This window comes from Elephas maximus, chromosome 10, assembly GCF_024166365.1.
Source record: "Elephas maximus indicus isolate mEleMax1 chromosome 10, mEleMax1 primary haplotype, whole genome shotgun sequence".
Lineage (NCBI taxonomy): Eukaryota > Metazoa > Chordata > Mammalia > Proboscidea > Elephantidae > Elephas > Elephas maximus.
In genome coordinates, this window is record NC_064828.1 from 62,050,159 (window position 1) to 62,071,786 (window position 21,628).

A 21,628-nucleotide genomic window follows, 5' to 3' on the forward strand; every position below is an offset into this window, starting at 1 on the left:
GTATGTGAAGTGGCCAGGGTTGAGTGTTTTTTAAGTTTGACTGAAAGGAAGATTGGGTGTCTTAAGAGGTAAAAATATGCAGTTACCAGAATGTGACCTCTTTGAAGGGTTATTGTTGTTAGGTGCCGTTGAGTCAGTTCTGACTCATATAGACCCTGTATATAGCAGAACAAAACACTACCCAGTCCAGCACCAGTCTCATAACCTTTGAAGGAAACTTGTAATTAATCTTTTAAATACTTGTCCTTAGCTCCTGGAGTTAAGTAGGCACTTAGAGTATGTTTGTTAAATTGAATTTGAAGGTGAAATTGTTATATCAAGTTTTTTTTGGTAATAATATCCTGTCAAAGCACCTACCTAAGGCAAGAAATACGGAGTTTGTGCCAGAATGTATCAATGTACTTGCACCTTCCCTCATCAAAAAAAAAGTCTTGCTATGGAAAAAACTTAGCTGAACAGTGTGCTTGGTTAATTCACATTCTGGCAGAAGTTCCTTATCTAGACTCAGACCAGTAACAGTTTGCAGACTGGCAGCCAGTCTGCAGTTCACACTTTTAGTAGCACTGAATTATGGAATTCTTATCATAAATCTCAGTGAAATTACGTGCCAAAGCTGGATTTCTTCCACATAACCAAATCTAACTGAAATTATTGCTTCTGACAGTTCTACATGCTGGATTCAAGATCTGCAGACAGAGTGTTACAGTGGGAAAGAATTGATTGCCAAGGAGTTCCTCCATCATCAAAGGACAAACTTGGTGTCTGGGTGTATCAAAACAAGTGAGTTAATAGCACTGTAGGGTTTAAACTTAGAAAGTGGTTTAGCCAATAACCATTGTAACCATAGAACACACCTCATAGGGCTGTTATGAGGATTAAGTGAATTAATCCATGAGAACACTTAACGTAGCAAGTAAGACATAGTTAAATGCTCAAAAAGTATTAGTCATTATTATTTGAATAAGTATTTTCATATCATTTGTGTATCTTCTCATAGTATATGACAAGAAGAAAAATCCTGTGAATTTGTATAGTGGTTTTATTTTTTGGTATCTAACAGGTTAATATTTTTTGGAGGGTATGGATATTTACCTGAAGATAAAGTACTGGGAACTTTTGAATTTGATGAAACATCTTTTTGGGTAAGTGAAGTTTCATATTTATATATGGTCTATTTAGTATGTAATTTAACTTTTGCCAGGGGTTCTCAGTTTGCCTTGTTGATAAATCAAACAGGAAGCTATATATAATTTGAAATACATTATTCATAAAATAACCCAGACATTTTTATTTATCTTTCCTAGAATTCAAGTCATCCAAGAGGATGGAATGATCACGTACATATTTTAGACACCGAAACATTTACCTGGAGCCAGCCTATAACTACAGTGAGTTACTGAAGAAAAATTAATTATTAAGGCAAGGCTGCTTAGAGAAAAAGGGTGATACACAGAATTGGAAAGTCCCTGGATGGTGCAAATGGTCAGTGGGCTGCTAACTGAAAGGTTGGCAGTTCGAGTCCATCCAGAGGCGTCTCAACATAAAGGCCTGGTGATCTACGTCCCCAAAATCAGATACTGAAAACCTTATGGAGCACAGTTCTTCTCTGATACACGTGGAGTCACTGCCATGAGATGGAATGACTCCATGGCAACTGGTCTGATTACCAGAGTTGGGAGGTGACGTGAAGTTGACGACTCATTCTAGTTTTCTGAAGAAGATCCATAGCTTTCATTATTCTTCAAGGAGACCAGAACACAAAAAAGTTTAATGAATGTTTAACAACACTAACCCACCATCTGTTATCTAGTAGATTTTAAATAGTAGTTGCTATTATTTGTAATTACATAAATGACCTAGCACCAGAGTGGAACTTAAGTTACTCAAATACTAGATTTCTTTCCCCTGTAACACACACATAATGTGCTAGCCTTTATTTTAAGGGATAAAAAATACAGCAAGCATTTGATTACATTAACCAGCCCATTCAGTAATATATCTCAAAAATATAAAATTAAAATCCCAAGTTTTGGTAGTCAGCCTTTATACTACTTTGATTAAAGTCTGCACTTCAGCTTACAAGTTTAAGTGTCTAGCACAGTCTTATCACATTCAGAGAAGACCATTTCTTTCTGGTATTTTCCCTCCATTTATGAAAAGGCCACTTATACTGCTTTTATGGCTTTTTAATAGGGTAAAGCCCCTTCACCTCGTGCTGCCCATGCCTGTGCAACCGTTGGAAACAAAGGCTTTGTGTTTGGAGGCCGATATCGGGTAAGTATCTAAACAGTTTCCATGACTTGCTTCTGAGTTATCCAAAATGATAATTTTAATTACCCTTTTTTAGGATGCTAGAATGAATGATCTTCACTATCTGAATCTGGATACATGGGAGTGGAATGAATTGTAGGTATCACTTTAGATTTCTTTTAGAAAAGTTAAAAAAATTCAGATCGTTTTCTATTCTTACTGTGCGTGTGTGTATGTGTATGTATATACACTCACACATCTATACTTGTTTCAGTTTCCTGTAACTCTGTATTTAAATAAACAATCAGCAGATTCTTAAAAAAATTTTATCTTCATTGTTGTATTTCTGGTTCCCATAACCAGAAATGCTCATGTTTGTTGAAAATGTTCTCATATGCTCATGTTTGTTGAAAAGGTCTAAGGTTGATTCTGCCTTCAAAGAAAATAATTCAGTGTAAAGCATGTATTTGTTAACACCAGGAAGCCTTTTTAAAGTCTCTGGTAATAGCAACTCCATATAAATTAAAAAAAAAAAACAAAAACTTCTTTGCCCAGTATTTCTCTGCATTAAATACAGCAGCTGATTTAAAACACAGATATTATAACTTGGCTGTCATTTTCAGAACTCCACAAGGCGTATGCCCAGTTGGCCGATCTTGGCACTCACTAACACCAGTTTCTTCAGATCATCTTTTTCTCTTTGGAGGATTTACCACTGATAAACAGCCACTAAGTAAGTCTTCAAAAACATATAATGAAATCATAATATATAAACAGCTGGGGGGAAAAAAGTATTTTAGATGTACTACAGGGTTATAGATTTGGTTGGAAGGTGTGCTACTAATTTTGATCCTCCAAACATATCTGTAATTGTTTTCATAGAGTGACATAGTTATCCATTCTCTCCAGTGAAGAAATGACGTGGAGCACTTAAAAGCCCCTCTGAGGAGCTGTGACATGCAAAGGGCCTACCTGGTTAATTGCAGAGAAAAAAAGGAAATATACTTTCTGTATCTACTCACAATCTGATTTAGTGATACTAAAGCGGTCCCGTTTAAACGTCAGTGTCACACTAACAGAAAAACATTCTTCATAGCTCTTTTTTTTGTTTCAATCAGGTGATGCTTGGATTTACTGTATCAGTAAAAATGAATGGATACAATTTAATCATCCCTATACTGAAAAACCAAGGTATGAACTATTTAAAAAGTAATTCTTATACTAAATTAGTAAGATCCACAGATGTGCAAGACTAGTAAGAACTGAGGATGTTTTTGCTGCTTTAAATCCATCATTCTTATTATAAACATCCTAGCATTCAGTAAGGTTTGACATCATACTTTTTCAAAGAAAAGAAAACCAATGTTATTTTATTATTAAATGCTTTCTTTTCTGTTATTGGTGACTGAAGAGGCTGAAATTTGATTTTGCGCCTTTTACCATAAAATTATTGATATAGCTACCATTTATAATCGAGCCCTTTACCTAAGTGAGTTGAACTGCATCTGGGTTTGTCATTTTTAAAAAAGTGGAACTGGGAAGGGGAGAATTTCAAAACTACAGAATGTACATAAAAAAACATCAAGAACTTCTATTGAATTTGCAGTGGTGCTGTATTACAAAATTTATTTACAATTTAAATCATTTAAAAAGAAATAATTCTCTTAAATCGTTGTTCCTAAGCTGATGGTTATTTTTCTTGTTTTGATTAAAGAAAATTGTTACAAAGATTGGCAAAGGAGATAACAGTAAAAATCTGTTCAAAGCACATTTAGATATGTAATCCTGCGTTTTTTCCAAACCTCTAACTTAAGTAGTACAGTCATGTCACTAGTAGGCTTCATCTGAAACACAGGTTTTCCATAGAACGCCAGGCTTTCAGCTATTTTCATACAGGCAGGGCTTTCAGCATCCCTCAGATGTTTTGTGTACGGCAGTTGGCCCTGCCTATGGAAAGGGGACTGGGCAGAGGGCATATCACTCAATCATCCCATAGGATTTTTGTTAATAACAAAGACCCAGAGAATACATCATTCCATTCAAACTCTGATTGTATAAGTGAGGATTAGACCAGAGAGATAAATTAGACATTCATTTTTTGTAGCTTTTGCTATTTTGCCTGAAGAGTTTGCTTTTTACCATGATGTTTTGGGCTAAACTATCTAAAAAGATCTCTAGTCTTATTTTGTCACTCTATTCTATTGTATAAACTATCCATTTGGGGTTTTTTGTGATTTTCTTCAAACAAAGTTTTTGTTTTAAATGCAGATTATGGCATACAGCTTGTGCCAGTGATGAAGGAGAAGTAATTGTTTTTGGAGGGTGTGCCAACAACCTCCTTGTCCATCACAGAGCTGTAAGTATAGTACCCTACGTTAACGGGCACTTTGTAATATTTCTGAAGCTTATTTGTGAAGCACTTGCTTTATGATGTGTTCTTCAAATCTATCTTTCAGGCACACAGTAATGAAATACTTGTATTTTCAGTTCAACCAAAATCTCTTGTAAGGTAAGTAAGGTACTTAAATTGCGTTTCTTAACATTTTAAATTAGCACTCTTGAAAAATCAGGTTTATAGATTATTTAAGGGCAATTGTGAGTATTAAAACTAACCAATTTCTACAAAAATCTTTAAAGTTTTTTTTTTTTGTAGCTTAAGTGAATGTACTTGTGAACTGTAAATGAAATTATTTTTCTCTTTCATGTCCACTTTCAGGCTAAGCTTAGAAGCAGTTATTTGCTTTAAAGAAATATTAGCCAACTCATGGAACTGCCTTCCAAAACACTTACTTCACAGTGTTAATCAGAGGTTTGGTAGTAACAACACTTCTGGATCTTAAGGCCTCACAAGTAATGCCTCTGATCACCTTGCATGGACAGCAATTCTCTAAACATCCCAGGGTGGCATCATTTGTATAATTATATGCACTGTTGTAGTTTGCAGCTTTTTTATTTTAACGTGCATGTGGATGGCCTAGAGAACCTATTTTTGTGTCTGAGATGTTTGCAATAAATGTATTTAACACCAGAAATTGTCCTCTCTTAAAGCAAAAGAAATTTAACACTGTAACTTTTTACCCCAAGGAATGGTTATTTTGTTTCCCTTTTGGTAACTTCAGGGCATTTACCTGTACAAATGTTATACTAAATATTCTCACCACCATCGAAGTAGTGAAGTTATTTTAAAAAACATTAACATTTTTTAGATTTTTTTCAGATGTCAAGAGTAGGCTGTACTTACGTAGCCTAACATTATAAATACAACATAATAAAGTTTTTAAACATTAATTTCAAAAGGAAAAATTCTCAGTAGACTAAGCTGGTAAAATGTGGAGTAACCAGCAGCTATTTAGTACTTAGACCTTAATGCTTTGGTGTAAGGGCTAAGGCAAGGAGTCATGCTGACTATCAGCAGTTGCTGTCCAATCAATTAAAATGTAACAGAGTTTTGTAGCTCATAAAAGAATGGAAATACTGTATTGTGAGACTTTGTTCTCCGTGAGTTAGTTCAGTTAGGAGACAGAAGAAAGCTGGGTCAGGAGTCTTCAGCCATAGCCTAAAGCACAATTCTGACATTATAATTTGAGATAACTCTGTAACATGCCTATTGATAATTACTAGAGATGGAAAATGGTACAAAATGGAATAAAATTATAGGGAAGAAATTAAGACAATAGTGAAGACGTATAAATGCATGGAAATGATCAACACAAATTGATTGTTTCTAGGTGCTGTTTCTTAAGCTGAGTCATGGGAATTATCAGTGTTTTGTATTTTAAATCTGGTCTAACATTTTTTGGCAAGTATAGGGGAGGGCAGAAGGAAATCTACTCCTTTAATACTTAGGGTATTAGACATAATCCTAGACATAATCCTAAATGTTTAGCTGCCCCCCTCACCACCAAAAAAAACAAAACGTTGTGATTAGCCTCTGAGTAATATATATATGCATATATATTAGACTTTATATACAGAATATCAAGTAAATAAGCAGTTGAGCCATTTCACTATTCAATTTCTTTACAACATGAAATGAATACTTAGTATTAACCTCCCAAATTTCAAGTAAATATAGGGGAATAACTACAGTTGTATACAATTATTTAACTGTCCACAAATATTTTAGGAAATCCTACCATAGACAGTGTTTCCTCTATATAAAACCGGAAAAAACAAGAGTCCTTTTGGCGAACAAGGCAATCTTTAGTTCACTATTTAAATTCAGAAGTCTTATTACATGGTCTTTTCATCTTTTAACTTCCAAAAGGCTATAAAATTGGCTCTTCTCAAATATTTTACGGTATCATTTCAGCTATTTCTTTTTTACATTCAGAAGATTGGGTGCAGACACTTTCACTTTGCCAGGAATGTTTCTTGATAAATCTGTGTCCTAAAAAAAGAAAACTGCTGAGTATCTTCACATTTTATGTGGTCACGTATGTTTCTTTTATAACAATTATGTATACTCAGCTGTCAAAGAAAGGCATTTCCAAAATTGGCAGCTGAAATTTTCCTACTATTTTACTGAGTAAAACAGCAGTTTTTACCAAAATAGCAGAAGCTTGCTTCTACTACATGAGATAAGAGCAAATAATAGAAAACTATAATTACTAACATTTTTTATTGTACCACCAATATCCCCAGAGTTCTGGAAGGAAACTTTACCTTTACGCTGCGGAATAAGTCTTTTTCTCTTGCTGTTGCTTCTTTGGAATGCATGAAACTGTTCAAGGCTGTTTTTGCAGCTGTAAATAGAAAACAAAATCTATTTCTGTTTGTCCACTGAACTGTTTTAAAATCATCATACCAAAAAAAAAAAAAAAAATACCTTTCCCCTTTTTCTGAACTCCAGGAGTAAGCTTCACTTTATATCTTTAAAAAGGAGGAATTATATGTGTTACTACATGATTATCATATAATTCACAGAAGTCATTATTGTGTCAGCTGTTATAAATAAACTAATAGTGACTTACTTGTAGTTTGCCATGGTGGTGTAAGGGGCACAAATTGGAATGGCAAACAGTAGAATATCTTCAGGATGTGGCTGCCCTGTCAAAGAATCAAACAGATTTTCCTAAAAGATGAAAATAAAAACAATTACAAAAGTAATTTATACCAACCCTAAAAAAGGAAAACTCTTTTTAACAGTTGAATACCAAAGATGTTTATTCTTTACTACTTATAATTTTCATATAGTATGATGAGTAATGAGAACAGTGATTTTCAGAATACACCTGCAGATGAATTTAAGAGAAGGGGAGAAAAACTTGCTGGATATTACACAAGCTGCAGGAAACTACTAGATAAAAATGATCCATAATAATGAGCACAGATTTAAGTCCACTGGATAGAAGCGGGACTGATAATTTGGTTAGACCAGTGGTTCTCAACCAGATGGGATTCTGTTTCCCAGGAGATAGTTGGTAAAGCCTAGAGACATTTTTGCTTGTCACAACCACGGGTAGAGGTGCTATAGGCATCCAGTGGATTGAGGCCAGGGATATCACTAAATACCCTATAATGCACGGAATAGTCCTCCACAACAAAGAATTATCCACCCCAAAAATGTCAATAGTGCCAAAGCTGAAAAGCCCTGGATGACAACAGCCTTCTCTCTTGCCTATTCTTTGGGAGAAATCCTAGAGGTACTTAAGAGCTCCTAGTTGGTGGGCTGCATACAAGATTGCCCATATTTGTCTAACAACATAAAAGTAAATTTAGATTTAGAACAAAATGCTTAGAATGGAAAGTACAATATTTGAATATTTAGCACATGCCAGAAACTTCTACATGCTTTACATATATTATTTTAGTTTTTAAAAGAACTCTCTCCTGGTAGGTCCAAGTAATTATCTCCCTTTTTTAGATGAGGAAACTGAGGCACAAAGAATGTTCCCCAAGTTGCAGTTATATGTAGTGAAGGTGGAATGCAAAGTCAGAAAGTTTGACTACAGAGCCTGAATCAAAATCTCAGTTTTGATTTAATTAAGAAGTTTTGTGTCAAATATTCTGGGAACTGGATACAATGAGAGTGTTGCCATAGAAACCCAAATACAAAATCATACCTCATTTCCCTGTTGATCCAGATCTTGCTCGTCCTGCTCCAAACATATAAAAACAAAAGTCAGCTGTAACTTAGGTTTAAATTCCACACCATTAAACCATGAGGAAAAAGAAACAGTGGTATAACAAGACTCACAATCTAACCCACAGGTCAGAGGCCCTAAGGTTGTGTTCTTCAGTGTCCCAAGACCTTGGAGTGGATTAATTTGTGCAGGTATGTTTTTTAATTTTTCAGAAAGCAATTCCATTCAAGAGAAAAAGGATCATTCTCCGAAGTTTAAAGAAAAGACTTTCACATAAAGTATATGCCAAAGCAGAGAACATTATAGGGAGAGCTTAAAATGACTAAGCTTGATATATTTACCAGGCAAAAGAAACAAAGAATTCTGTGAACAAAACTTTTTCTTTTTAAATCTCTGTTCAGCAGTTCTAGGAGAAACTTTTCATATGTTAAGATAGGTTTAATTTTGCTAACTTACCTATATAAGAAAAATCTACCTGAAGATAACCTGCCCATGAGAGAACATTCATAATCGATACCTCTCATGAATATTTTTGATTCCAGAGTTTAAAGAATACAAGAATAAAGTAAAATTTCAAAAGCAAAAAAATGAATTTGTGTTACTAAACAATAACTGTTCAGCAGGGAAAAAAGAAAACAGTGATACAAAATTCCGATGTTACCTTCAGTTATAACTCAAGCTTTAACTGCCATAAACAAACACAATGCTGCTCATGAAAATGAAAGCTTTTGAGTCAGTCTGCATTTTAAACAAATTTAGGAAAAAAAAAATCCTTTGCTCATAAAGAATTAAAGCTGTAGAAGATTCATGTAAGATACACTTATGGCTGTGCCTGCTGAATTTAGTTGATAAAACAATTAGGCAACATTTTAACAAATGTTAACTTCTCAATGGTTTGCAACCAGTCTACCTGGCATTTAACTGTGTACTCACTTTCAACATTTTTAAGACAATACAGCATATATTTCTACAGAAAAACCTAGAGAAGTGAAAATTTTTCACTCATCTTCAAGCCATTCCTATTTATTGCCTTTTCTTAAATCAGTTCCTACCAAAATCAAATAAAGCCCCTCCATGAAATCGATTATTTTCTAAAAGCTTGTGATAAACTTTTTATCAGCAGTCAACACTACCATTTTTATGCTTAGACACTGCAATTTTAGTCTTCTTAAAGGCTGTATTTCTCGAATGACTTTCCATCAAGAATAGGATTACCAACCCATCTCAGTTTTAGCACTATGAAGTCCTTGGAAAACTGGGAGGGTTGGTCACCCTAATTAAGCAAAAGCCCACAGGTGGTAGTCTTTCTTACCTTGTCATCGTGTGGATCATCTACAGCCAAGTCTTTAAACTCAGGAATGAGAACCTCTAGGGAAGGAGTTTCTTTCTTAATGCTGTCAGAAACCCTTGGCCCACCTCTAGGTTTCTGGGGCTGCTTCTTCACAGGTTCATCTTTTGTTTTTCCTTTCTTGCCCTTCTTCCCTTTTTCTTCTTTGTTTGAGCCTGCAGACTTTAATTCATATAGAGAAAATTAATATTGCCAATATGTGACAAATATTTACTGAATGCCTAGCATTATGCTGGGCAGTGTGCCCACTGAGAAGCCAAAGAAGGAAATGTTTTTAGATATTACTGACCCCCAGCAATTTCATGATAAGTTCACGTTCTTCTTCATCCTGGTCTTTGTATTTTTCTTTCATTTTTTTCATCTTACTCTACAAAAAAAAAATAAAAAATCAGTTGAAAAAATTCACCATTAAACTATATCAACAAATATGTAAAGAAAAGGTGTTTTAATTATCTGCCAAAAGTGCTTACTGAGCAAGGCACCATTAAAATAAACGATATGGAGACTATAAAGATGGATAGACCATAGTCCTCACCCTGAAGGAATTTACCATATGTTGGAAAGAGAAGATACATATAGAAGTATGGATAAATTAATTCAGCATATTTTAAATATTACATTATTGCTAAGGAAATTTAGAGAAAGGAGACCTTTCAGCTTGGGCAAGAACAGTGGGGAAGAAATAAAGCAAAAGTTGAAAATCTGGGAATACAGGACAAGCAGAAGGAAAACCAAGAATAAAAATGTGAAGACAGGAGAGTGGAAATAGCAAGTCATCCCATTTGGCTGTAGTCAGAGACTCAATAAGAGTCTGAATTTTATTAACTAAACCAGTGATTATTCTGGCTATACATCCAAATAGCCCTTAGTGGTTTTTTTTTTTTTTTAAACAACTACAGATGTCTAGACCACATCTCCAAAGATTTTCTTTCTGTTTTGATTAGTATTAGATGGGGCCTAAATAATAAATTTCTAAAATGTAAAAGATTTCTTTAAATATGACATAAAATCAACAGTTAAAAAAAAAAATGCTGAACCAGCCTTCATAAAATCAACAAATTCTGCTCATCAAAAAATACTATTAAAGTAAAACAAAAAAGCCCCAGAACATAAAAAGATATTTACCATACATATATCTCAAAAATATGTATCCCAAAAAGGACTTGTATTCAGGATTGTGAAGAGCTCCTATACATCAATGAAACAGACAACCTAATTTTAAAACTGGGTTCAAAAAGAAGATATTCAGAGGTTTAATAAGCATATGGAAAGGTGCTCAACATTATTAGTCCCCAGGATGATGCAAATTAAAGGCAAAATGAGGTATGTGTATATACACACATGAATGGCTAAAAACCTAATAATACCAAGTATTGGTGAGTATGTGCAACAACTGAAACTGTCAAATACTGTTTGATGGGAAATTAAAACAAGTACTTTGGAAAACAGTTTGGCAATATGAACTAAAGCTGAAGACAGCATGTTTACTACAACCCACCAGTTCCACTGCTAGGTATAGTCAGTCAATAGAAATGCACACTTGTGGGCCCAAAAGGCATGCATAAGAATGTCCATCAAGGGTAAAGTGGGTAAGTAAATTGTGGCAGTCATACAATGGAATGCTATTCAGCAATGCGAATGAACAAACCAGTTACATGTAACAACATGGATGACTCACATACAGTACTGAGTAAAAGAAGTCAGATATAGAAGAGAATATATTACATGATTCCTTTAATATAAATTTCAAAAGCAGAATAGCCAGCGAGATTAAAGCTAGAATAATGGTTATTTCTAGTGGGTATACTATTTGGGAAGAGGCAAGAGCTCCTTCTGGGGAGCTGGAAACATTCTATCTTGATTTGTGTGGTGGTTCACAGATGTGTGTGTAAAAGTTCATAGAGCTAAACACTTAAAGATCTGTGCATTTTACTATATACAATGTACTTCAAAAAAAAAAACACAAACTTGAGAATGTGAGTGTCACCAAGAAATAGAAAACCAGATGAAAAGAACAGATTTCCTTGAAAAATACAACTTAGGAAAACCAACTCTGAAAGAACAGAAAACCTGAATGAGCCTGTAATCACTAAAGAAACTGAATTAGTACTTAAAAACTACCCACAAACCCTACAACATCAGGCCAGTTTTATAAGGCCCTCCATCTTATACAAAGTTCCCAAGAAAAGAAAGAAAGTCCTAAACTTATTTTATGAAACTGGTATAACCTACATACCAAAGTCAGACAAGGGCAGTATAAGAAAGAAAAACTATAGGCCAATTTAATAGATTCTTTCAAGTAATTTGTTACATTAACAGATTAAAGAAAGAAAAAACCATCAGTAGATGCAGAAAAAGCATCCAATAACATTTAACTCCCATTACTAAAAATAACTTCATAAAGCAGAAACATCCCAGTGATAAAAATCTTAGAAGCAGTATCTTTAGTGTAATTAACATGACAAAGACGCACACTATTACTACTACTATTTCTGTGCAGCACTGTACCAACCTTTGAACCAGTGCAAAAAAATATATAGGGAAAGGAAAAGATGTTAGGACTAGAAGAAACAAACACCATTAGTTGCAGACAATATGACTACCTAAAGATGAAGTATTAAAATTAGTAAATGTTTAGTAAGATTGCTTATTACTAGATCAACCTAATGAAAATTGTCTTCTTATACACCAACAACTAGGAAATCAAAGTTTTAAAATATACTACTTACAAAAAACAAAACTATAAGAAAAATTATAAAGTATCTAGGAATAGATAAGCTGTGTAAGATGTCTGTGGAATATGACTTACATAATGGAGGCACAGTCCACATTCAAAAGCAGGGAGACTCAGTGTGGTAAAGATGACAATTCTCTACAAAATAATCTAAAATTGTAATGCTTTTTAGTAAAAATTCCATCAGGATTTGTTTTGGAACTTAAACTAGCTCCAGGATATTCCATTATAAAGGCACCATATTATCTGGCCAATATTATATTGTTGGGGATTTACAATTATTTTCGTTTGGTCTTTTTTTTTTAATTCCAAATACCAACTTGATGAACATTCTTTGGGTGTACCCATGATTTTTTTTAGGATAAATTCCTAGAAGTGGAATTGCTGAGTCAGAAGATAAACTCGCTGGTGGGAATCCCCATGGTGTTGTACGCGAACATTTATTGAATGATTAACATGTAGTATCTATTATTTGATGCATGAAAAAACTCCCCCTTTCACTATCCATACCTTTTTTTTTTTTTCCAGATTTGCCATTTTTCTTTCAATTTCATTTATGGTTCTTCTACTCATGTAGAATTTACTTTGGTATTATTTTCACATTATTAGCCACTAATTATTGAATATTTCACATCTTCTCAAATGATCTATGATATTTTGTCACATACTAAGTTCTTAAAATATACAGTTAATGGTCCTATGTCTAAATTTTATTCTCTTTTCTGACTGTTGTTGTTAGGTGCCATTGAGTCGGTTCTGACTTATAGCAACCCTATGCACAACAGAATAAAACACTGTCCGGTCCTGCGCCGTCCTCACAATCATTATGCTTCAACCCATTGTTGCAGCCACTGTGTCAGTCCATCTCGCTGAGAGTCTACCTCTTTTTCACGGACCCTCCATTTTACCTACCTTGATGTTCTTCTCCAGGGACTGGTCCCTCCTGATAACATGTCCAAAGTATGTGAGACCAAGTCTCACCATCCTCACCTCTAAGGAGCATTCTGGCTGTACTTCTTCTAAGACAGATTTGTTTGTTCTTTTGGCAGTCAGTGGTACATTCAATATTCTTGTCCAACAGAACTCAAAGGAGTCAATTCTTCTTCAGTCTTCCTTATTCATTGTCCAGCTTCCACATGCACAGGAGGTGACTGAAAACACCATGGCTTGGGTCAGGTGCACCTTAGTCCCCAAAGTGACATCTTTGCATTTCAACACTTTAAAGAGGTCTTTTGCAGCAGATTTGCCCAATGCAATGTGTCTTGATTTCCTGACTGCTGCTTCCATGGGTGTTGATTGTGGAACCAAGTGAAATGAAATCCTTGACAACTTCAGTCTTTTCTCTTTTAATCATAATGTTGCTTATGGGTCCAGTAGTTAGGATTTTTGTTTTATGTTGAGGTATAATCCATACTGAAGGCTGTACTCTGATATTCATCAGAAGTGCTTCAGGTCCTCTTTTAGCAAGCAAGGTTGTATCATCTGCATAATACAGGTTGCTAGTGAGTCTTCCTCCAATCGTGATGCCCTGTTCTTCATGTATTTCAGCTTCTCAGATTATTTGTTCAGCATACAGATTGAATAAATATGGTGAAAGGATTGAATAAATACGGTGATACATACCTTTCCTGACTTTAAACCATGCAGTATCCCCTTGTTCTGTTCAAATGACTGCCTCTTGATGTATGTGCCGGTTCCTCATGAGCTCAATTAAAGGTTCTGGAATTCTCATTCTTCACAATGTTATCCATAATTTGTTATGATCCATATAGTCAAATGCCTTTTCATAGTTAATAAAGCACAGGTAAACATCTTCGTGATATCCTCTGCTTTTAGCCAGGATCCATCCATCCGACATCAGCAGTGAGATCCCTGGTTCCACGTCGTCTTCTGAATCTGGCTTGAATTTCTGGCAGTTCCCTGCTGAAGTACTGCTATAACCACTTTTGAATGATCGTCAGCAAAATTTTACTTGTCTGTTATACTAATGGTATTATTCGATAATTTCTGCATTCGGCTGGATTACTTGTCTTTGGAAAAGGCATAACTATGGATCTCTTCCAGTCGGTTGGCCAGGTAGCTGTCTTCCAAATTCCTTGCCATAGACAAGTGAGTGCTTCCAGCACTGCATCTGTTTGTTGAAACATCTGAATTAGTATTAGGTCAATTCCTGGAGCCTTGTTTTTCAGCAATGTCTTCAGTGCATTTTGGACTTCTCTCTTCAGTGCCATCAGTTCTTGATCACATTCTACCCCCTGAAATGTGTCAACGTTGAGCAATTCTTTTTGGTACAGTGACTCTGTACATTCCTTCCTATCTTCTTTTGATGCTTCCTGTGTCATTCAGTATTTTGCCCATAGGATCCTTCCATACTGCCTCTCGAGGGCTTGAATTTTTTCTTCAACTCTTTCAGCTTGAGAAATGCAGAGCATGTTCCCTCCCTTTTGGTTTTCTAACTCCAGGTCTTTGCAAATGTCATTATAATACTTTACTTTGTTTTCTCAAGCCACCCTTTGAAATCTGGCTTTCACAGGTTTTACTATATATAACAGCCATCTCTGTGTTCCTTAAACATTGTATATTTTCAGCTCATTTTCTGTTTCACCTAAACTTTAAGAAGGTAAAGAAGAACCTCACAACTTCATTTGTGAACCACACTGTACTAGCTTAGTCCGACCCCGTTTATTAAAAACCCTATACCTTTTGTCCTCGCTTCACTGGCTGCCCAGCGGGAACATTTTTGCTTGTGTTCTGATGAGTCTCAGGGTGTTCTTTTTCTTTGTCCTTTCCCTCTATCTCTTCTAAATCCCCTGAGTCATTTGGAAGCTTTTTCTTCTTCATTTCCCTATAAAGAAATCAAACAGAAACATGTAACTCTTAGAATTTCAAATTCTTAGTTTCCTAAAAATATATTACATGTAAAATAGCGTGACTTTCTCCTTAACTTGACAATTACTCAACTCATACAGGAAAAAGGTAAAAAAATTTCATCTCTCACAGATTTATCATTCTTCCTTTTGTCCAGGATAAACACCTTGTCACCCATGACTTATCCTTACTCACTAGCCACATTCAGTCCCTAAACACCTGGATGGCCAGGGACTGGGATTTTTGGGCTTTGTATTAACATGGCCTTGTAGATTGTAGGCATTCGACAACACGTGTCGATTGGTTGGCTAAATGAATAAGTGAATAAAAAAAAGAGATTAATAGAATTTCACCTCCTCTGTAATTTCATTTATACTTTTCACATGCAATCTCTTTCTATTCTCAATGCCGCTGCCCTAATCCGAGTCCTCATCACCTCCCACCCAGACTTCCTCCAGTGTTTCTCCCATAACCTGTTCAACATATGAAGAACAAACCAAACCAGCTGGCATCAAGTCGATTCTAACTCATGGCGACCCCTTGTGTTGCAGACCAGAACCTCGCTCCCTAGGGTTTTCAAGGCTGTGAACTTTTACAGACTGCCAGGCCCTTCTTCCAAGGCACTTCTGAGCGGGCTCAAACTGCCAACCTTTGATTTAGTAGTCCAGCGCTTAACGCCTGTGCCACCTAGGGAGGGTCCTCTTGTGCACACACTTCTGTATTAATCTTCCTGAATTCTTTACCTTTGTCACATTCCCCTCGAAATTTCTACAAGGTACTCCTCAAATCACTTTCAGGATAAAGTCCGAAGTCCTTAGCCTGTCATTCAAAGTTCTCCAATTTTGATCCAAATTCAGTTATTGACTCTTATCATCTACCAGTTCACAAATATGAACTTTTCTGCTCCTTTCACTTAACTCTATTCATCATTTCCCAAAATACTGTTCACATTACTTCCAATCCCCACTTTGTTCATGCAGTCCTCCTCGGAGTTCCTGTCCTCCTTATCTTAATTTACCTAAATCCTAATATATTGTCAAGGTATACTTCTGATGGTAGGTCCCCAAACACCTCAATTCACAGGAATCTTTCATTCTGCAACCACGGTATCACTTTCACACAAAACTATTTGCATATTTATGGCTATTGCCTGAAAACAGAACTCTAAAGCTCCTTAAAGACATGAGCTTTATACTTTACCTCTTTGTACAGTCAGTATCTAGCATAGTGCCATGTACTCCAGAGAGTTCTCTATAAATGTTTAATAATTATTTTTCTCAAACAAAAAGGCCTTATTGTCCATTCTAGTTTATGGCCACTTCCTGGAATGCTTTACTATTTCTAGTCTTTCTCATCCCGTAACGGTTGTCCCAGATGTCCTCTTCCTCCTGCCCCTGTCTTTCTACTTGCCTGCTGAGACCTGCTATTTAAAAAAAAAAATCCTCTTACATGAAACTTTCCTAATTAATTTCAAGCAATCCTGTTTTATTCCTGTCAATGTTATCCTAGAACCAGCCTGTCTACTTAATACACTGCCATCATTACTGTACATATTTACGTAATGAAGGTTTAACTTGTGTTACCAGACCTATCTTACTGATCATAGTGACAGACTAGCATCCCACAATAGAAAACTTATATCCTGGTAATTTTAATAAAGGTCTTTAGAATAATCAAGTGATCTGTCACGGGTTATCAATTAAAAAAAAAAATTACATCCTTTTCAGTTAGATAACTCAAATATGTTTACCTTCTTTCCTTGGCTGACAAATGTCTCCGGCTCTGTAATTTGCTGTCAGTCTATTAAAATTGAAACAAAAAACAAGCAAATATAAACAACAACATCACTATGATTAATTTTTCAATTAAAAGTTTTCAATTTTTTTCAAAATTTCAAGTAAAATGAGTTACTCTCTTCATTGACAGTAAAGTTTTCATAAAACTCTGAAAATAGCTTACTAAATTAGAAGACTCCTCTTTTGAAGCCAATTTCTGGAGGGACCTATGAAAACAAGCAGAAAGAGGAGTCCGCTAGCCATTTAAGGCATTCATTTGTAAAGTCCCAAAACATTCCCAAATCATACTCTTAATTATAGGCAATCTTACAAATTTTCAAATTTGGTAAAATCAGGGAAATATAATCAAATTGTTCATCTTCATACTTAACACACACACATTCTTAAATTGCTGACATGTATTGAACACCTACCATGTGCCAGGCACTACTAGATGTTTTACATGCATATAAACTTCGCTAAAGCCCTATGCAGGGGGCACTACTTCATTTTAACCAAGCAGGAAAATTGAAGGTTAGGTGGTAGAATAGCTTGCCCAAAGACATAGCCTAGGACTCAATTCTGGCCTGTCTCACTCTTAAGCCATTCTTAACAACTCCAATGATAATGTTTTTATAACTATGGTATTTCTCACTTGGTGATCGGTAGACATTCAAGGCTATAACACCTTAGTTTTTTAATGCAATTACTTTTACTGTATTATTAGCATTGACGATCTTAATCATTTACTTGTTTCTATTCTGATGTAGTTTGGCCAATTTATATTTACAATATTTTTCTGATCTGAGTCCTAGGAATTTCTTTAGAGATTTACCCCCTAAATCAAATGGTGAGAAAATAACAAGACCAAAGGATAATGGAAGGTAGAAGTATTCAAGTCAATCTTGTATTAACTTTGTCAGGGTTAACTCATCATCATTCCTAGTATAGCTTTTTAATTACCTTTGTGACTGAAGATGGGACAAGTCAATGGTAGTATCAGGATAATTTAATGTCTCTTCCTCTTCATCCTTCATTTCACCAACTGGCTCCTCATCTTTTACCACCTCTTCAGATTCTCTTTCATCCTCAGAACTTTCTTCCTGAATCAGTTCCTCGTTTAGCTCATCTCCAGCGCTCTGAGCAGTAATATCCTCTTGAGCAACCTGCGTCATTAGTTCTAGTTCTACAGGAGTTTCATGTAATTCCTCTTTCTCCTCTTCACTGCTACTGTCACCCCCATCTGTAGAATCACCATAAGCAAAGTCAGAGTGGGACTGCCACAACAAAGCTAGATGATTTCTTTGAAAACTTCAAAAAAATATTATGCTGGTGATCCCCATTTCCCCAAAATATCACCAGAAAAATGCTTGTCTTTATTCTTAGGATAAAGAATAATCTGTATCATGAATATGTTGGATAAAATGATCTCCAAGATCCTTTACCATAATAAATTTCTTAAGACACTCCAACTATTTCTGCAATGAAAACCGTAACTTAACTTCATTAGGTATTTTCAAAAAGTAGAACAATAAAAGTAGTTCTATAAAGTAACTGGTTATATTATAATTTGCACATGAGAACTGAAATGAGACAATACTAGCAAGTACTCACACTTTTACGAAAGTAAAATACTGTCTAATATAATACACCATCTAATAATAAGTATGGTCTTTATAACCAGAAACATACATCTGAGATATACCATTAACCACCTGGATGACCCCAAGCAAGTTACTTTTCTTAAGTTCAGATGCCTCACCTATAAAAAGAGATGTCATCACCTATTCTGAGATTCAAAATAAAAAACAATATAAATAAACGACTTCAGATAGTGCCAGGGACATGGTAAGCATTCATTAAATGGGATGTTGTAGTACCAGTCATAAATGAATGCAGTATTACTCTAAAAAGGAATAACCCCAGGAGAGAGAATAACTGCAAAAAACAGAATTTAGAGGGCTTAATTTCCCTAGTTCATTTAAAACCCCATTGCCATCGAGTCGATTCCAACCATAGCAACCCTACAGGACAATGTAGAGCCACCTCATAGGGTTTCCAAGGGACGGCTGGTGGATTTGAACTGCTGACCTTTTGGTTAGCAGCTGAACTCGTAACCACTGTGCCACCAGGGCTCCTAGTTCCTTTAAAAAAAATAGGTAGGTAAATAAAATTTTCAGCAACTATAACTCCTCTTTACCTGAAGCAAACATATTAAGTCTTTAAATTCATCTTTGCATCACTTCTCATTCCTAACCCAAAAAAAAAAAACCCAAAAGTAAATGCTGATTCATATATACCTGAGCCTACATGAGTCAGAATCGATGGCAACAGGTTTGGTTATTTTTTTGGTTATATGTGTTAAACACACACGCATTATTAATTTTAAACATTGAAGTTTTGTTATATAAACAATATACTGAAGTATATTAGTCATGGCACCAATTAAATACTTCATAATTTACTTGAATAAGTATGTTTGGTATTTCTAAAAACAAAACTCAGTAAATCATGATGCCAAGTGTTGTTTTAAAATTTCAGGCATCCCAAATGAGACTGATCTTTTAAGTAAGGATTTAGAAGCAAAACTAGACAATACTGCAAAAGAATTTATTAAAATTCATAAAATACCTAGTTGTTCCACTTCTTCTGATATGAGTTCACTTGTGCAACTCGCCAGTGTCTCCATGTCTTCATCCTGCACTCTGACTTTTCGTTCACCCCAGTGTCTCCAAACACAAGACTCATCTACCTATAAAAAGAATTCTTTTTCACTGATAAAGCTTTATGTAAGACTAATGAAAATGAGAAGAAAAAAATAACCAAGAAGCTAAAAAGTACCTTAAAGAGGAAGCTAAACCCCATCATTAAATATGAAGGAGGAAGAAAATTCTTTTTTCCTATAAAAGATAATACATACATAAGTGTTTTAAAAATCAGTTTTCTCCATTTTTTGCACGCAAAATACCTGACACCAATGGTGATGTTCATTTGTCCTTTACTCTGCCACGAAGGAACAGTTTGTTTATAAAATCTGGCATTATATAGGAACCGTAACTGAGAAGAAAAAAAATATACGTGCTTGCTCTCATCTTTTGGGTTAAACCATGAAAAGTCTATTTTTAGGAAAAAAGGTCAGGCTATGCTTTCTTAGGAAACCCTGGTGGCATACTGGTTAAGTGCTACAGCTACTAACCAGAAGGTCAGCAGTTCAAATCCACCAGGCGCTCCTTGGAAACTCTATGGGGCAGTTCCACTCTGTCCTGTGGGGTTGCTATGAGTCAGAATCAACTTGACAGCAACGGGTTTGGTTTTTTTGTTTGTTTGTTTATGCTTTCTCAGGAGCCCTATTGGTGCAGTGGTTAAGCACCTGGCTGTTAACCAAAAAGTCGGTGGTTCAAACTCACCAGCCACTCCATGGGAGAAAGATGTGGCGGTCTGCTTCTGTAAGGATTTACAGCCTAGGAGACTCTATGGGGCACTTCTGCTGTGTCCTATTGGGTCACTATCAGCAGAATCAGCTTGATGGCACACAGCAACATTTTCTTACCCTTATAACTTTTAACTATGCGAAAGCACATTTTTATCAATAAAAATATATTAAATACTAAAATGGCCACACAAAGGCACATTCCTTATTTCCTAAGAGACTTCTTATATAAAGCCAGGGTAATCAGTTTCTATTCTAAGAATATTAGTAGAGGGTCCTCAAACTTGTCTGAAAATCCACTAACAAACTTAGGATATTTTCCATGTCAAGCCATTACCTCTTATCATGAAGCTTCCTGTTGTCAAATATTCTCCAGTCGGTGCTGTTTTGGACACCTGAGGAACACAAAAATATATTAGACCCTTGTCTTAATAAAGACTCAGTTTTTTCATTCAAAAGGACAAAGTAAAGTCAAATTCAAGTAAGCAGCATGCTCTGTGTTCTGAAACGTTTAAATAATTTAGCAAAAACTTTCAATACTGAAGGGATAGGTACCCTCCAGTGATAAGATATACCTTTGAGAGTTAATAAAGAAAGATATAATGATGGATCCACCAAATCAGTAATTTTCAAATCCATGGACTAGAACTAGAGCTGGTCTACATGTTTTCTCCACTATGAGATACAATGAGAAAAACAAGGGTAGTTTAATAAGTCATCATAAAGCTATATTTACTTAAATAAAGCTTTATTTATTAAATCCTTTTGAGATTTTTTTATATTATCCTTTCATTTTAGGAAATAAAGTTAATCACAGACTTTAAAGATATATTTTAATTTGCAAAACGGAAAGTGGGCAAATTTATTCTACCATTTTTAAAATGTATCTGTGAAACTCCAAGATCTGAGAATATCTTTATTAGTCATAAACAGCTGACATAACAGTGAGAGGCTAAAAGCACACTAAATTTCATTAAAAAAAAAAAATCCTCAAATAAAAATCAAAACCACTTTTATAACAGTACTGAGGCAGAAAATATTATAATCCCAAGTGATATTAATTTCCTAAAAACAGTATTGTAGCATAGCAGTTGCCAATGAATAGAAACAAAATAAAACCAAGTCTAAGGGAGGCTA

General features: G+C 35.2%; 2 protein-coding genes across 10 annotated transcripts in view; one reads left to right on the forward strand and one right to left on the reverse strand.

Annotated features, from left to right (window-relative positions):
• KLHDC2 (kelch domain containing 2) overlaps positions 1-21,628 on the forward strand; it is a 53,893-nt gene that overhangs the window by 11,697 nt on the left and 20,568 nt on the right. For 2 of the 8 annotated variants that reach the window (XM_049899452.1, XM_049899450.1), the window contains exons 4-13: positions 665-780; positions 1,078-1,142; positions 1,305-1,388; positions 2,194-2,274; positions 2,348-2,406; positions 2,874-2,983; positions 3,369-3,441; positions 4,519-4,606; positions 4,707-4,759; positions 4,967-9,420. In XM_049899452.1, coding sequence (XP_049755409.1) covers positions 665-780; positions 1,078-1,142; positions 1,305-1,388; positions 2,194-2,274; positions 2,348-2,406; positions 2,874-2,983; positions 3,369-3,441; positions 4,519-4,606; positions 4,707-4,759; positions 4,967-5,090 — 853 coding nt within the window. In that variant the 3' untranslated portion in view covers positions 5,091-9,420. Of the gene's footprint in view, positions 1-664; positions 781-1,060; positions 1,143-1,304; positions 1,389-2,193; positions 2,275-2,347; positions 2,407-2,873; positions 2,984-3,368; positions 3,442-4,518; positions 4,607-4,706; positions 4,760-4,966; positions 9,421-12,778; positions 15,126-21,628 lie in introns of those variants that run through there. The other 6 variants (XM_049899449.1, XM_049899447.1, XM_049899444.1 and 3 more) reach the window with 4 other exon arrangements.
• Positions 6,551-21,628, reverse strand: part of NEMF (nuclear export mediator factor) — a 57,414-nt gene continuing 42,336 nt past the window's right edge. For both annotated transcript variants that reach the window (XM_049899438.1, XM_049899437.1), the window contains 14 exons: positions 20,829-20,886; positions 19,903-19,961; positions 19,693-19,813; positions 18,025-18,304; positions 17,246-17,288; positions 17,037-17,086; positions 15,119-15,263; positions 9,974-10,051; positions 9,649-9,846; positions 8,316-8,348; positions 7,224-7,324; positions 7,079-7,122; positions 6,916-6,995; positions 6,551-6,640 (listed from right to left, as the gene is read on the reverse strand). In XM_049899438.1, the coding sequence (XP_049755395.1) occupies positions 6,563-6,640; positions 6,916-6,995; positions 7,079-7,122; positions 7,224-7,324; positions 8,316-8,348; positions 9,649-9,846; positions 9,974-10,051; positions 15,119-15,263; positions 17,037-17,086; positions 17,246-17,288; positions 18,025-18,304; positions 19,693-19,813; positions 19,903-19,961; positions 20,829-20,886 (1,368 nt within the window). In that variant the 3' untranslated portion in view covers positions 6,551-6,562. The remainder of the gene's footprint in view (positions 6,641-6,915; positions 6,996-7,078; positions 7,123-7,223; positions 7,325-8,315; positions 8,349-9,648; positions 9,847-9,973; positions 10,052-15,118; positions 15,264-17,036; positions 17,087-17,245; positions 17,289-18,024; positions 18,305-19,692; positions 19,814-19,902; positions 19,962-20,828; positions 20,887-21,628) is intronic.